The sequence below is a fragment of the Pipistrellus kuhlii genome, unplaced genomic scaffold (genome assembly GCF_014108245.1).
Source record: "Pipistrellus kuhlii isolate mPipKuh1 unplaced genomic scaffold, mPipKuh1.p scaffold_m20_p_11, whole genome shotgun sequence".
NCBI classification, from domain to species: domain Eukaryota; kingdom Metazoa; phylum Chordata; class Mammalia; order Chiroptera; family Vespertilionidae; genus Pipistrellus; species Pipistrellus kuhlii.
The window spans coordinates 45,328,170-45,344,493 of NW_023425416.1; the positions used below are offsets into that span (position 1 = coordinate 45,328,170).

The 16,324-nt window shown below is 40.2% G+C and overlaps 1 protein-coding gene across 1 annotated transcript in view; it reads right to left on the reverse strand.

Annotated features, from left to right (window-relative positions):
- Positions 1 to 16,324, reverse strand: part of SCN11A (sodium voltage-gated channel alpha subunit 11) — a 70,449-nt gene that overhangs the window by 32,968 nt on the left and 21,157 nt on the right. The window contains exons 6-13 of the mRNA XM_045579432.1: positions 15,485 to 15,588; positions 13,350 to 13,523; positions 12,541 to 12,604; positions 10,297 to 10,438; positions 7,981 to 8,178; positions 6,886 to 7,059; positions 4,157 to 4,286; positions 2,847 to 3,085 (exon numbers count right to left, since the gene is read on the reverse strand). Of these exons, the coding sequence (XP_045435388.1) occupies positions 2,847 to 3,085; positions 4,157 to 4,286; positions 6,886 to 7,059; positions 7,981 to 8,178; positions 10,297 to 10,438; positions 12,541 to 12,604; positions 13,350 to 13,523; positions 15,485 to 15,588 (1,225 nt within the window). The remainder of the gene's footprint in view (positions 1 to 2,846; positions 3,086 to 4,156; positions 4,287 to 6,885; positions 7,060 to 7,980; positions 8,179 to 10,296; positions 10,439 to 12,540; positions 12,605 to 13,349; positions 13,524 to 15,484; positions 15,589 to 16,324) is intronic.

Here is a 16,324-nt window from a genome sequence, read left to right on the forward strand (position 1 = left end):
AGAACAGAGAACTAAAAACATTACTAGGGACAGAAAAGTACCTTTGGGCAACTCACAGGATAAACCTGAGGTTGAATATAGTTGAAAGGAGGATTGGTGAGTTGGAACATAACCCTAAAAACTCATTTGGAATGCAGGGCTCTTCATTCCAGAACAAAACATCAAAGAATCAAAAGGAGAAGTAACAGTTTTTAAAAATGCTAAATTATACCACCATAGACAAAAATAATTTTTGCCTTATTTTTGATAATCAGGTAAATACAGGCTTAAGGAACCTGCACAATGTTGAATAAGTAGTAGCTAAATTCAAAACTATCTTTCAGAAGATAAATCAAAGCCTATCCTGATAGCAAACAGCACATTCTCCATCTCACACACACACAGAAATAAAAAGGAGAAAAACAACAGTATGAAAATGACAAGGTAATATAAAAAGGTTAAAGTCTTTAAAAATGCTGTCAGTTATAAGACTCTCCTCTACAATTCTGGGAAAAACAACAACAACCCATTAATGATTAAATCTCCCTATTAAAAGTAACATGATCTATTTTTTATAAATAATTACTTATGATTTATTTTTTTTTAATCCCTAAAATAAAATGACATAAGTTAAAAGGATAGGAACAGATAAATCCATAATAGGCAAATAAAAAGAAATCAAGGGATCTTTTCCCTTTAAATATTGCTGTTGACCCCTGCCCAATGCCACACCCAATACCTAAAGGCAGGCAGTGTTGCCTGTTCTAGTTCACTATGCTGGACTGATCCCTGTCCCCTTTTGACACACTCCTCTTCCTCCTGTGCCTTCAGGCTTTACCGGTAGGTATCTAGACTATAGTCTCCCTGATGCCTTGGGATCATTGGTTTTGCAGTCCAGTTCCACCGCTATGGGTGGGCTCTTGATCTTAATGTACTCCCTTGATTCGAGCAATCCTGGAATCTAGAGAGTCCATTTCCAAGTCCAGTCCTATAAGTCTACCCATCAGAGGAGGGAGGTGTAGATGTGTTCTTTGGAACTCAAGGTTCACATGCTATCAGCAACATAGGGATATAATAGATGGGTGGCTGCCACCTTTGTGTTGGGGCATAGTGCACATGAAATGGAACACAGGCAAGGTGGCCAGCGCTATGTTTCTCATCAATTTTCAGGAGTTGGGGTGCAGGTGCTGCCCGTGTCCTCAGACACCAACAATGTCCCTGTGCTTCTTTCTGCCTCTGGACAGAGTGAAGAAGAAAGTGATTTAATGAGCCAGCTTCTGACTAAAAAATGCAGCTTCATCTCAAAATCCAGGATGCCTTGCCAGTGGGAAATCTGAGAGGGGGCTTTTGTCACTCTCCATAGTTGGACCAGCTGATAAAGTGATGGACAGACCACCTCTGCAATTGCAAAGCCCGGTCCAGGGCGGTAACTCTGGGTTCTTTGGGCATTCTCTGGAACTTATCCAATAACCATCCATCATGAGGAGGTGCTGAAAGATGGGTCTGCTGACTGTTGAGGTAGGAAGCATGGCTATGAAGGTACAGCATTCAGCTTCCAAGTGAAACAATACCATCAGCCCATTTTTGGAGTACCTGAGCAGGAACTAGCTGAATACACTAGCCTAGAACCCACCTGTCAGAAGGTACAGTATGTGTTAGGTTTATCATGTAGCATGGAATCGAATGTGATTCATGCACACTCACAGGGCATTTCTTCTGAAAGGCAGTATGGGGAAAGGAACTTAGAGACAGACTGTCTCTAAGGAGAGCCACCGTGATCCTGCATTGTAGTCTCACTGGAGCCCTGATCCTCCTAGGAGGAATGTGGGACTGAGGATGAGAGGTTTCCCATCTCCAGTTCTACCCCATCCTAAATTTGATGCATAGAAGTAGCTCTGTGGGCCAACTTCTGATTCAACAGGTACAGTGGGTTCTCATCAATGTAAAAAAAAGAATTAAAATACATGCATATATATATATACACACACACACATATTGCCTGGAAGCACTCTGCAATGCTAAATAATTATTATCTTTGCTAGTAGAACCATTGGAAATGACTCTCTTTATATTTTTCTTTGTATTTTCCCTTATTTTTAAAATTTTTAAAAGGATGTGTTGCTTTTTTAATTGAAAAAAAATAAAATAAAGCTTTAAGAAGAAAGGACTAGACATTTTGGTAAGAGTTTTAGCCTATTAACTCATGAACTAATTAAGGTAGATCATTCAATGAGTAATTATTTGTTATTTATGATATTTGGAAGACTAATTTTCCTTTGGGAGAAAATGCCTTCTGCAGGAATTATGCAGTACACTCTCTTATTTCAGTTTACCCAATCTAACTAAGACTAGATTCATCCAAATGGAAACATGAAACCCTACCCCACCCCACCCCTCCAGCTCCAGACACCTCTTTCCCAGAAAGCAAACCTCCCACAGCTGCCAGACCCTGACTCATCTTTCCAGGGGAATAATGCCTAGTAATGGCAATCACATTATTTTGTGACAAATGATGTCATCAGTATCACCAGGGACCACCATTACAAAGGGACTCTGGATATAGTTAATGTTTTCTTAATCATCCCAAATGGTTGACATTTTAAGATGTTTACTTGCTTCTGGCTTACCACTGGGTGATTCTGGATGACTTAAAAGACACCTTAATATACTAGAGGGGTCAGCACAGAGACCATGGGGAATTACTGAACTGGGTAAATGCAAAATCCTAAAAGTTACCTTTTCACTCTTTTCCACATAAGAGGACCAAAGATCGAGGTTAGGTTGGGCCACTTACAAAATGCTTAGACTTTGAAAGAGAGAATTCAAAGTCTGAAATGTGTTTTATATTATAAAAAGCCTAAAGTTACCAAATTTCCTGTTTGCAACATCAACTCAAAACTCTTCTTCATGTTGTGATGCTCCATGGCCAAGAAGACAGTGTTGATTATGATGCAGGTGGTGATGATCAGCTCAGTAAAGGGGTCGGTCATCACAGTTCTCAAGGTCTTCTTAAAGCGTAGCCACTGGGGGCTACAATCCCAAATGAGGTATTTGGATGCCAGATTTTTCCCACATGGGAGGCAAGGCTCCTGGGATTTTTCTTGTTCTGGAGAAGGAGAATGAAAGAGCAGTTGAGGAGTGATCTCTGAACTGGTCTGACTGCTCTCTGTATTCCTTTCTTCCTCTTCCCCAGGATCTCTTGTGACACAACATGACCAGCCAAGAAGACTTGATTGGTGTAGCCAGAAAGGTTTTTCACATACAACTTGCTTGTGGTATAATCAAGTACATTGAGTCTTTATGCTTGTATACAAGTCATTATATTGTGAACCCCTGGGAGAGAGAGACTCAAGCCCATGCTATGTTCACTCAGGGCAGACCATGCTGACAACTGTAACAGAGGCACAAGAGCTTTCAGGGCTCGGGGGCAGGAGAGATATTCAGACAGGAGCATCTTTACTCAGAGATAAGCAGCATTCTATAAGCTGGTTGAGTTCAGGTCTGAAAGCAGCTGTAGCTCTGATTTCCCTGGAACCATTTCAGAAACTCATACAGGCCAAATGAGGTGATTCAATAGGCACAAAAGTGCTAAGTGACCCATATGACCCTGTCCTTGAACACCAACCCTTATTACCTGTTGTTAACCAGGTCCATCAGATGGATTCAGCCTGTTTACACAGGTCTCCTATTGTCCATGCCACATTCCTAACTCTAACATCAATGACAACTGCCATTGTTTCCCCAAAAATAAGACATCCTCCAAAAATAAGACCTAGCGCATGGAGAGATAAGACATCCCCTGAAAATAAGACCTAGTGCATCTTTGGGAGCAAAAATTAATATAAGACACTGTCTTGTTTTTGGGGAAACAGGATAGAAACTTCTATGTCTGCTCTTCTAGGCTGAGTATCATTGTCACCAAGACCTCCTGTGACTGCCTCGCCTAATCAAGAGGTTCTGTGTGTGCTCTTGGTCCAATCCAAGTGCCAACTCAGGGTGGGCCTACAGGAAAGTCTCCTTCTTCCAAATAATTTGGCTTACATGCTCCAAAAAGGCACAGGAAATCACTGCAAGAAGTACATGGGTTGCAGAGGACTTGGGGGGACACTGAAGAGAGGAAGAATGGAAGGACACGATTGAAGTTACGCTCTCCCTTGGGTTGGGAGGCAGAACTTACCCTGCATGGTGATGGTGAGGATGCTGACAGCACTGAGCGCCCTCTGCCTTTGAAAGGGGTCTCTATGGTCCTCATAGAAGTCCACTGACAGGTTCTGAGACAGTCGTTTGGTTTGCTCTAGGAGGTGTGGCTATAAAAGAGGACATAATGGCTCTTCTAAGGGAAGGGGACACCTCTCTTCAAAAGTTCACAAATTACTGAGTTTCAATACTACATCAACAAAGGTGTTCAATATTTTACAAAGGATGACTCATTTCAAGATCATGACAGATGTTCAGTTCTCTTATTTCATATATAATAAATAAGAGAAATATGCTTTGACCACTCATGTTTCTTATGGGTGCACATTTCTATAGGCCTATCTACAGAAATTTTTTTTCCTCTGTGATTTATTCATTGTCAACAAAAGCAAACAAAAATTTATAAAAACTAATCAACATACCAATGATTGCTGGCAACCCATCAAAAGCTAAGAATGGGCAAGGAAGAGTTTGCCTTAGAGGCTTCAGAGGAAGTTTGGTCCTACCAACAACTTTATTTTGGATTTCAAACTCAAAGAGCTATGTAACAATAAACATTTGTTGTTGTTGTTTTAAAAAGGGAAAAACAAAACAAAAACAAAAACACTAATGATCAGTGATTCTGGATATGAAAGCAATAAAAAAAAATCTAATTTGGAAACAATGCTTGAGAGGGAGAGATAAATTTAGAAAAGTGGATTGGAGCCAGAGAGTGAAGTGCCTTAAATGGCTACCTAAATAGATTTGGAAACAGTAACTATTTTGGAAGAGAACAATCAAAATAAATATCATAAGACCTATGTACTGATCTGCAAGCAGTCTCTCAGGCTGTGCTCAAGAGCTTACTTACCTATAATCCTAAATTCTCTGGAGATTAAAGAACATAAACCTTCAGCTATCCAGGAACCTCGAGTATACACAATGATTTATTTCCCCGAAGTTCTGACCAACCAGAGCCCCAAAGGGAACTATTTTTCTGTGATCACCTGTTCTAAAGGCAAACTGTAATCTTTATGTGGCTATCTCCTGTTCTAATTGAAGGGCAAAGACCCTTTATATTAGGTGTCCGGGTCTTTGTCTTTGTAGAACAAGGAGAAACTTTCAAAATACTGAAAGGAAAAAAAAGAAAGAAAAAAAAAAGTATTTGAAACCCTAGCCAGTTTGGCTCGGTCGTTAAAGCTTTGGCCTGAAGACCAGCGCTCTCAGGTTTGATTCTGGTCAAGGGCACATACCTAGGTTGCAGTCTCCTTCCCAGTCTCCTCGTGCAGGTGGCAACCAATTGAAGTGTTTCTTTCACATTGATATTTTTCTCTGCCTTTCCCTCTCTCTCTTCCACTCTCTCTAAAAATCAATGGAAAAATGTCCTCGGGTGAGGAATTAAAAAAAAAAAAAGTATTTGCAGTCTCTTCAATATGCTATGTTCTGACAGGAAAGAAGCCTCTACACTCTGTCACTCCACCAGAGAACTACTCGCAGCAGTAGATGATATCTGTTCATCTACTTCTGCAAAGGCCCCTCAACTCCTTCCCTCCGACACCTCCAGGTCCTCAGATATGCACATACACCTGCTGCCTGCATCCTCTCCCTCCCATCCCAGGAAAGTGGCCATAGCCATTATTCCATAGCCTTATCTTCAATATTTCCCCTGTTTCTGATTCCTTTGTCTACAAGTAAAACATGTTTCAACATCTCCTACCTTAATGATAAGAATCGCTTTTTACTAGTATTTTCTATTGCACATTCCCCAATAACTTCATTTCTGTATATCCAATTGGCTACTCTGCTTGGATGATCCATAAGTACATCAAACTTGACACTCCAAAACTGAACTTGCCATCTTCAACATCTCCAGGACAAGTTCCTTTTCTGTCTCAGTAAATTACCTTCCATCAAGTCAACCACCAAAGCCATAAAGTGGGCATCATCCCTACTCTCTATATCTAGTCAATTGCCAAATTTTACCTTCTTCAGATCACGGTACTCTGTTAATCTGTTCATCTCGCCTCATCCTCCCTGCTCTCACCACAGTTTAAGCCACTGTCATTGGGTTGGTTATCTGAAGCAGATGCTGTTTTTGGTCCCATCCATATGTCCTTGGGCCTCACCTAAAGGCTTTCTCTGCCCTACTACACAGCAAGTTAAAAATACCAAAAAATTACTGTCTTTTCACCTTAGCAGTCTTTAACCAATGATGGACCAAAGTTGGTATATACATATCCTAGCACCCCCACTATAGGGAAGTTAAACCACAAGTATCTTCTGTGGCAAATGGCTTGATAAGGCACTTCCATTGGCTACCCTCCATGTATTACTTCTCTCCTCCCCTCTCAGTGCTTCCTGGGATCACTTTCCAAGGAATCTACTTGCACTCAGATGTCTCAGGGTTTGCTTGGAAGGGAACACTGTTCTCCCACAGCAATCATCACATCAGTCATCACACTGAACAGCAACTGTCTGCAGTGTAGTATATCTTCATCATTAGTTGTTTGTCTTACACATCTCATGTATCCCCTGTAACCGACCCCAGTGCACTCAGATAGTAAACTGTCAACATTTTAAATAGATATTTGTAAATAATTGGTAACTGAATAGACAGACACATGGGTGAAGGAAAGTATGTACAAATGGAAGAGTGGATAAACGAGTAAATAAATGAATGAATCCTTTCAATTAGAGTGACCCATCATTAATTCCTTGGCCAACACTTACCTTTTTGGGGGAATCTTCGTCAGAATCTGATCCTGGAACCTGTTCTTTCCCAGGCTCTCTGAAAAAGAAGGACTTCCTTTTCTTATTGCCAAATAGCTTTCTCTTCTTTGGGGAAAAAGATGATGCTTCAAGAGAATTGAGCGAACTTCTGTCAATTCCCATGGCAACCAGAGCCTTAGAAAGGGAAAAGTAATTAATAAACAGGTTATACCTCCCTATGAAACACTGCAAATGAACCCAGCCTTTGTGAGCATTCTCTCCCCTTTTCTGGTAGCACTGTGCCATGCAGATTGCTCATCACCTAATTGGAATATGCTAGCCTTGTCATTATTTATCTGGGGAACACATCCTGTTTGTCCACAGAGATTGCAGCTCTCAGCGGCAGAGTAGACTCTTTCATATGTTTGTGTCACTAACCCTTAGCACAGTGTCCATATTGCTAGGAACTCAATAAATGTATGTGCCTGTGATGTAGATATTAAGGAGGTACAATAGGTTTCCCCCTGAGATATATCTATGGAAGGTGAGAAGGAGTATAAAACATGGTCCCTGCCCTGAAAATCTTAGAATTGAACTGGAAAAATGTAAGGATACCAGGAAAGCAATGAGAATGGCTTCTCTATGAGACAGGAATTTGAAGAAGGGAGAGATGTTTATGGCTGTTGTCTCTAGAGCTACCCAGACCCTCTCAAGCAAGGTCCAGAACATAAACATTTCCAGATTCCCACAATAAAGTCTAAAGCAAAACCTGGAGATTCTATATTTATCTATATCTATATCTATATCTATATCTATATCTATATCTATATCTATATCTATATCTATATCTCTTCTAGCCAGCAATTTGGAATCTGTCCTAGAAGGCTCAGGTTTCAGAAGGTCAAAGAGTAACTAAACCAAAGGTTCCCTGTTCCCAAGAGCCCTGTGTCTAGACATCTTAGTGAGAGATAGCAGCAGAGCCAGTCTGCAAGGGGTTTAAATACTCAGCAAAGCACCAGTAGGACAAGTGCTGTGACCAGAGGCCCGAGCCTCAGGCCCCATGGCCTCTGGAGTTTCCCTAAGTAGAGCCCACAATCTGACCCCAGAAGCTCCTACCTCCTTTTCCTCTCTTAACAGTTGCTGGGCTTCCTGGAACATCTTCTCCTTGGCCTCCGTCTCCGCAGCTACATTCTTGTTCTGTTCCTCATAAGCCATGGTGACAACAGCCAGGGTTAAGTTAATGAGGTAGAAAGAGCCCAGGAAGATGACCACCACAAAGAAGAAGACTGCAAAGGGCCCCGAGGTACGCAAGGTCTGCAAGGGACAAAGCACACGCTGGCATCTGAAGCCTTCTTCCACGTAGCGGTGACCATCATTTCAAGTAGAAATTGTACAGCACCAATTGGTCTTCCCCAGCAGTAGTTGGCTCAGCTGCCCACAGCCTCATCTACAGCCTCCTCAGTTACCCAGGGACTCCTGATGCCCTATCTCTCAGGGAGAAGATGCCATCCATCCATTCCCATGGAAATCCCAGTGAATTTCCTATGAATTTCTCCAGAGTATTTGCATTTTAATATTAAACAGGCAAGAACGACAGCAATGCTTCATGGAAACTGAAGAACTAGTGGTGGAACTTCAGGCAGGAGGAGATATGGAGAACTGTCATATTTCTAGGAAGAGAAAGGCGTGTGCACTATTCTTTCATATACCGCATTTTCCGGCGTATAATATGACCTTTGAAACAAAAAAAGTCAACCGAAAAAGACGACCGGGTGTATAAGACGACCCCCTAATTTTACAGTTAAAACATAGGTTTAGGCCTATATTCGCCTATTTTCGGGATATACTCGGCATATAAGATGACCCTCCAATATATATATTGGGTCGGCAACTAAGTAATTGCTGGTTTCACACATATATGGCTTCAGTTGAATTTTTAGGTTTGCAGACGTAGTACAAATGTAAAACACATTTTGTTATTTGATAGTTGGCTATTCAGCTGTTAATCAGTAAAAAAAGTTTTTTGATCTGTTTTGTAGTTTTCGTTTGGCGTTCGTTGAAAAATGGAAAATCAAAAGGAACATTTTCGTCATATTTTGCTTTTTTATTTCCGCAAAGGGAAAAACGCATCGCAAGCTCATAAAAAGTTATGTGCTGTTTATGGTGACGAAGCCTTAAAATAACAGCAGTGTCAAAATTGGTTTGCCAAATTTCGTTCTGGTGATTTTTCACTCAAAGATGAAAAACGCTCTGGTCGTCCAGTTGAAGTTGATGACGCCCTAATCAAAGCAATAATCAATTCGGACTGTCACAGTACAACACGTGAGATTGCAGAGAAGCTTCATGTATCACATACATGCATTGAAAATCACTTAAAACAACTTGGCTATGTTCAAAAACTCGATACATGGGTTCCTCGCGAACTGAAAGAATCACAGTTAACGCAACGCATTAGCAGCTGCGATTTGCTAAAGAAACGTAATGAAAATGGTCCATTTTTAAAACGACTGATAACTGGCGATGAAAAATGGGTTGTTTACAACAATATCAAGCGGAAAAGATCGTGGAGCAGGCCAGGTGAACCAACTCAAACAACATCAAAAGCTGATATTCATCAAAAGAAGGTTTTGTTATCAGTTTGGTAGGATTACAAAGGAATTGTCTACTTTGAACTCTTACCACCCAACCGAACGATCAATTCTGATGTCTACATTGAACAACTAACGAAATTAAACAATGCAGTTGAAGAAAAGCGGCCCGAATTGACAAATTGAAAAGGTGTTGTATTCCATCATGACAATGCAAGGCCACACACATCTTTGGTCACTCGGCAAAAATTAATGGAGCTTGGATGGGATGTTTTGCCACATCCACCATATAGTCCTGACCTTGCACCATCTGATTACTTTTTGTTTCGATCTTTACAAAACTCCTTGAATGGTAAAAATTTCAATAATGATGATGATGTCAAATCGTACCTGATTCAGTTTTTTGCTAATAAAAACCAGAAGTTTTTTGAACGTGGGATTATGATGCTGCCTGAAAGATGGCAAGAGGTCATTGATCAAAATGGGCAATACATTACAGAATAAAGTTATTTAGTTCCATGAAAAAATTGTCTTTGATTTTCTTTAAAAAATCCGCAATTACTTAGCTGCCGACCCAATATATATATATATATATATATATATATATATATATATATATATATATATATATATTTTTTTTTTGGTTGACTTTTTCATTTCAAAAGTCGTCTTATACGCCGGAAAATACGGTATTATGTCTTTCATTTTATGTTCCTAATAGAATTTATACAGCATAATGTAACAGTACCACTGTTAAGGTGGAGAATAGGTGACAAAGGAGAAGAACAGATGGAAGGTTATAAATAAATGACAGAAATTTAAAGAATAAAAAAAAATAGATAACCTGTCGATAAAGCTTCTCCCAGGAATCTTGGGTCATAAGCCGGAACATGGCAAGAAAAGACCAGCCAAAGTTATCGAAATTTGTAAAGTTGTAGTCTGGATTCTTGTGGGTGTGGTCGCATACAAACTGTTGGGAACAGGTACTAGATATGGGAAACAAGGGAACAGAGAAAGAACAAAACTTCACTCCACTGCATAGCACTGGCTCATCTGAGGGCCATGGGCTCACACACAAAAGTCCTAGGTGAAGTCAGTATTTGTAGAGTGGCCATCCCTGTCTGTCAACCCTCCCCACCTATACCTTATTGTGGGTACCCATCAACTCTTTTCAAATAGGTTGATTAGGAAATTCATATTAGCTATTTTTTCTTTGAAAATTTAAGTGCAATAACATAGTGGGCAATTAACAGTAGCAAAGGTCATACAATAAATATCAAGTCTCTCTCTCTCCTCCAACCCCCAGTTCTACTTCCTAGAGGCAACAGCTTAACTTATTTTGTGACTTTCCAGAAGTTTTCTATGATTGTAGAAGCACATATATATATCAACACATATCGTCTATAATACATTGGAAGCATTCTTTAAACATTCTCATGAGTCTTGCTTTTTTTCATGGAGCAATGTATCTTGAAGATCTTTCCATATCAGCATATCTCATTTGGGATATGAAGAAATGGAGATACCCCATTTATTTTCATGTCTTATAATCCCATGATGAATCTAACTGCTCTAGTAATGATGAATATTGACATTTCAGTTAACACTCTTTTGCCTTTACAAACATTGGGGTTTTACTCTACAAACAATGGATATGGTGCACATAGGTCTTTACCCACATCACCAAAGCACACATCATTAAGTGTATCTTGATGATATACTAAGGATATGCACTTCCTTTTTTATTTAAACAGCACCTGAGGATATGCTTTTATTGATTTTTAGAGAGATAAGGAGAAGGGAGGAAGAGAGAGAGCGAGAATCATCAACCAGTTGCCTCCTGTACTCACTCCAACCGGGAATCAAACCCACAACCTAGGTATGTGAGTGCCCTGACCTGGAAGAACCCAGGTTCTATTTTCTAATACAACCTTTTGGTGTATGGGACAACACTAAACCTACTGAGCCACCCCGCCAGGGCATGCGCTTTCTTAATTTTTAATAAATACAGTATTTTATCAAATTAAAGCATATGTGATTTAAAAAATCACATGACATCTATGCTTATAATAAAAACCATGCTATCATTCTGTAATCATCACTTACACATCTCAAATTCAACAACTTTTAAGCATTTTACATCCACATCTCTAAATATAATACTTATGCTAATATTGAATTGATACATTGATACTTGTTGATTAACTTCCTACTATGGTGGTTAATCTCATCCTGCTTCATCACTATTTGTATTTCTCTTTATAGAAAAATACTGTGGCCCATGTCAATGTCTCTCTTGAGTTGAATATATTTTTTCTTGACTCTTGTGTTGTTTCCCTTTCCAAGTTTTACTTCCTCATTTTTCTGGAGCAGATCTCAAGTAGCTTCCTAAGAAGGCTGAGTGGTTTTGCATATATGAGTATAACTTTATTCTATCTTCATAGTTGATTGATAGTTTGGCCAGAAATAGAATTCTGGGTTGAAAATTATTTTTCCTTAGAAATACAAAGGTACTGCTCAGCTACTATCCTGTGTTGCTAGTGGGAATTCTGATCTCATATTAATTTTCATTATTTGTCCATTACCTTTTTCTCTTTGGTTTCCCCCACTCCTCAAAGATTCTGCAATGCCACAGTAATGTACTTGGCATGGTCTTATTCATTTGTTGTACTGGGCACTTTATGGGATACCAAGGGAGTTGCATTGTTAATCCCAAGGAAATTTTCTGTATTATTTCTCTGATAATTTCTTCCTTTTTGTTTTTTCTATGTTATATTTCTTGAATTCCTACTTTGTCAAAAGAACTTTTGGATTGGTATTTATTGTGATATTTCTATCTCTGTCTTTTGTTGCTGCTATTTCCTCAACTTTATCTTTTAATGCTACTAATGATTTTTGTAATTGTATTATTTTTTTAATTTAACAATGCACATCTAAAATTGCTTAGACATATGAAAAAATCAGTACTGTTTGAGAACTGCCATCACTAGCTTCCACAAATCATTAGGTGAAGACTGCTTGCCACATCACTTTAAAAGGTCTAGAGTTGCTCTGCTTGAGAGAAAAATGGAGAATATAATCTTCTTACTTGTCACCCCACCAGGTGCCACACATCCTGAATTCAGTGGAATCTTTCTTTTCAAAGCAATAGTCTGAGAAGAAAAGAATATTAAACTCAGATTTTTTTAAAAATGAAAGGGAGAAGCAAATATGCCATGTTATACTTAAAATAGATGGTTCAGAACCCTCTAAAATGATTAAAATGGGTGTCTAGAGAGGAACTATAGGGAACCCAGGCCATCAGAAAATAGCAAGAGAAAAGGAGGGAAAGGAAAGAAGCCAGAGGAGGGAAAGCAGTGACATCACCACCACTTTGCTCCTTGGGACATAAAACTGGTGAGACCACCCCATGAAGTGGTCACAGACTCAGCCCATGAGTAGCTCATAAGCCCAGACAAACATGGAGAAAGTGGGGCCACATGAGATTCGCCACATGAAATGAGAGTAGGATCAGCCCCAGTGTGCAGAGGGCACAAGGCAGAAAGAAACGATACCGTTGGAGAACATACTCAGAGCTGAGGGCTGGGCACTGGCTAGTTTGCTTTGGCCAAATCTGGGCAAAACATGTTAAAGAAGTGGGTGGAAATCTCTGTGGAAAGGATGGGAGCTAACACTGTTCTTAAGGATGTGACTTTGGGCTTCTCCCCCTCCCCCCCATAGAAACCCTCAGAATAAGGCAATTCTCTAAGACATGCATCTGCCCACAGGAGAACCCTGGGTGAATGAGGTTACGCCCTGCTCCTAAGAGACTCTGTAATACACACATATAAATGGTATGAGTGGGAATAAAAATAGTTAACTATGCTCAAACTAAGGAATGAAAAGCAGGGTATTTACCGTCACGGTTACTGATGTTCAAGCAGTCCTTCTTGACACATTTCAGATTCAGACTTCCCATGAAGAGCTGCTGACCTACCAGGGCGAAGATGCTGAGGCAAAAGAGAGTCAGGATCAACACGTCGACAAGCTTCTTCACAGAGCGCAGCAAGGCCCCCACAATGACCTTCAGACCTGAGGAGGAGGACAGGTGTGGAGAGAAGCCCCCACTCAGTCGCAGGCTAGAGGCAGACACGGGAGGGAGCAGCCATGGCCTCAGAAGCTATCTGATTGCAGGCTGGAACAGGAAATGGGCCTGGCCTAGGATTCTGATGCCATGAGTTCTAGTTCCAACTCTGTGCCTTAGAGGTTGTGTGACATCAGAGTACTCCACATGTCTAGGACTCAGCTCCCCATCCCTGCCCTAGGTCTGCCACGGGGATGCTATGAAAATAAATGAGAAGACTTTGAGCAGAAATATGCCATATGGGAGTAACTATGACAACTGTGTAGGCACTACCACAGCTGGAGGGGAGGCACATATATCATTAAGGTTAGAATGAGGCCATCCAAGAAAAGGAGCACGGTTATATTTAACATTTAGTAGTCACTACCTACTACAAGGTATATGAGGTGTCAGGGCAGTAAGCTGAAAGAGGAGCCTTGTGTGGACTCAAATAAGAAAGCTGTCCTAGGAAAAAAAAAAAAAAAAAACTCAATTTTTTTTTTCATTCATTCAAAAAAAAATCTATTGAGCACCTACAGTGTCCATGGCACACTGTTAGAATGCCAAAGCTACAAATAAGAACATAGTCTTATAGTGTGCTGGCAAATATTTAAAATCAATTCCTAGGGAAGGCTGGAGTGGGGGGAGGGCAAGGATGGTATGGGAAACTCTTCATTTAAAGCGTTTATAGATTTCCTTCTTTGCTGAATTCTGTAGTGTAGATTCCTCTTCCTCCATATACCTCTCTCCCCCTGGTTTCAAGTTACCACCATGGTGTACCAGTTGGAAAAGATGTGCACAATCTGGTGAGGAGCCACAAGTCAGCCTAGCTCACAACTGAGTCAGGGGCTCTGCTCTCAACATAGCTGGAGAGATAACCAGATGTGAACTATAGCATGTGGGATGACACTACCTGACAAAGTTTCAATTGATTTGTATAAACCATACATGGTAGACTTGAGAATACAAGGCAGCAGCATCCTCCATAGATAACCTTCCCACAACGTGTAATGTCACATGGGGAGAAGCCATGAGGCCAACCTGGGGCATTTGTTATGTCCCCAATTGCAGCCAAACAAGAAATTGCTACAACCTCATCCAAGTCCAAATTTAATCTATAAGAGACCTGAGTCTTCTCCAGTGCAAGAAGAATTGAATGAAAGAAGATGATTGTGATTCCTGAATAATTTTTACATAGTCCCTTAGAAAGATTGTGCCTTACACCTTCACTTCCAAAAAACATTCAGGGATCCCACGTGCTCATGAATCAGAAGGGAGACTACAGTCACCTGCTTAGAGATGGAAAAGGAAACAATAAGGCCACTACTAGTAAGTGAAATTCTATTGTTACTTGCATGATAATACGAGAGACTCAGCTCATGCAGAAAGCCCCTAAATCCATCTGGGAAACCAAGGTCCACTTTGCAAAAGAAGAAGAGGAGGAGGAAGAGAAACAAATTCTACATAATTGTCCTGTGACTGCCAGTTTCCTTATCACAGTGTAATTACTTTTATGGAGTTTCAAAATCTAACCCATTGCTCCGTTTGAAAAGACCCAAATTGCCTGTAGTTCTGATACAGTAGCTAAGCTATTAACATAAGGTATAGAGGGGTAGGAAAGATGGAAGGAAAGAACTCCAGAAAGGGATTTTTTTTTTGATTTTTTTTTTTGTAAAGAGAGAAAAAAGGAAAAAATATAAACTCCATGAGGGCAGGGATCTTTGTCTGTTTGCTCACTGATATATCCCAGGCAGCTAGCATAGTGCCTGTGCAATACATACTTGTTGAACACTCAAATGAAAAGTAAAAGAAGAGTTTGTTTGTTTGTTTGTTTGTTTGATTTTGGTTTATATGACATTTGGAGAAATTATAAATATAAAAGAATATTCTCTCCCACTAAGAATCAATGTTGAAAGTTAGAGTGACTTACCTGAAACTACTGAAATGGCTTTCAAAGCTCTGAACACTCGGAAGGTACGCAGGGATGACAGACTGATGCTGTTGACCTTGATAAATGGTAATAATGGCACAAACCTACAAGACAAGGCACAGGAAAAGCCTGGGCTTGCTCAGTCCTGCAGTTGCACTGCACACCTCCATAAGGCACAAGTAAGCATAGCGTGGGCCCTGGGTCCACAGAAATGGAATCTGGGCCTCACCTTCCCAAGCCCACTTTCATCTCAGGGTCTCGTGATATTCTCTTTTGCTATGCACCAGAGATTGTACAGGAGGCTGTTCTCAACTAATCTTGATATCTGGATAAAGGTAAGGATACCTTGAAATAGTTGTGGCTATATCCATGGTTATTATAAAACAATTGAAACATTTATTGATTGGCCCCACGCACTACGCTAAGGTCTCAATATGTGGCCAAGCCTATAAGGTACACAGATGGTCTGTCTCCTTGGGCCGGCACTATTCACTGCTTTACTACACCACCTTTCAATAGCCTTGAGCATCCGATTGTAGACCTTCAAATGTAAAACTCTGAAATGAATAACAATTACCTCAAAGGGCTTTTGTGAATACTAAATATGAAAATATATGCAAGTACTTAAAATAATGGCTGGCTTGACAACTTAATTAAAGGTTTGTTGTTACTGTGCCTGCAATAAACCATTTCTTTTCTTGCTTTTTATTTTGCTGACTCTGCCTCATCACTCAGATGCCAAACTGATGTCCCTTCCTTCAGGAAAAACTTCCATTTTCACCTGTCATATACAATATACACAATATTGAACTCAAAATGGACCATGGACTTCAACGTAAG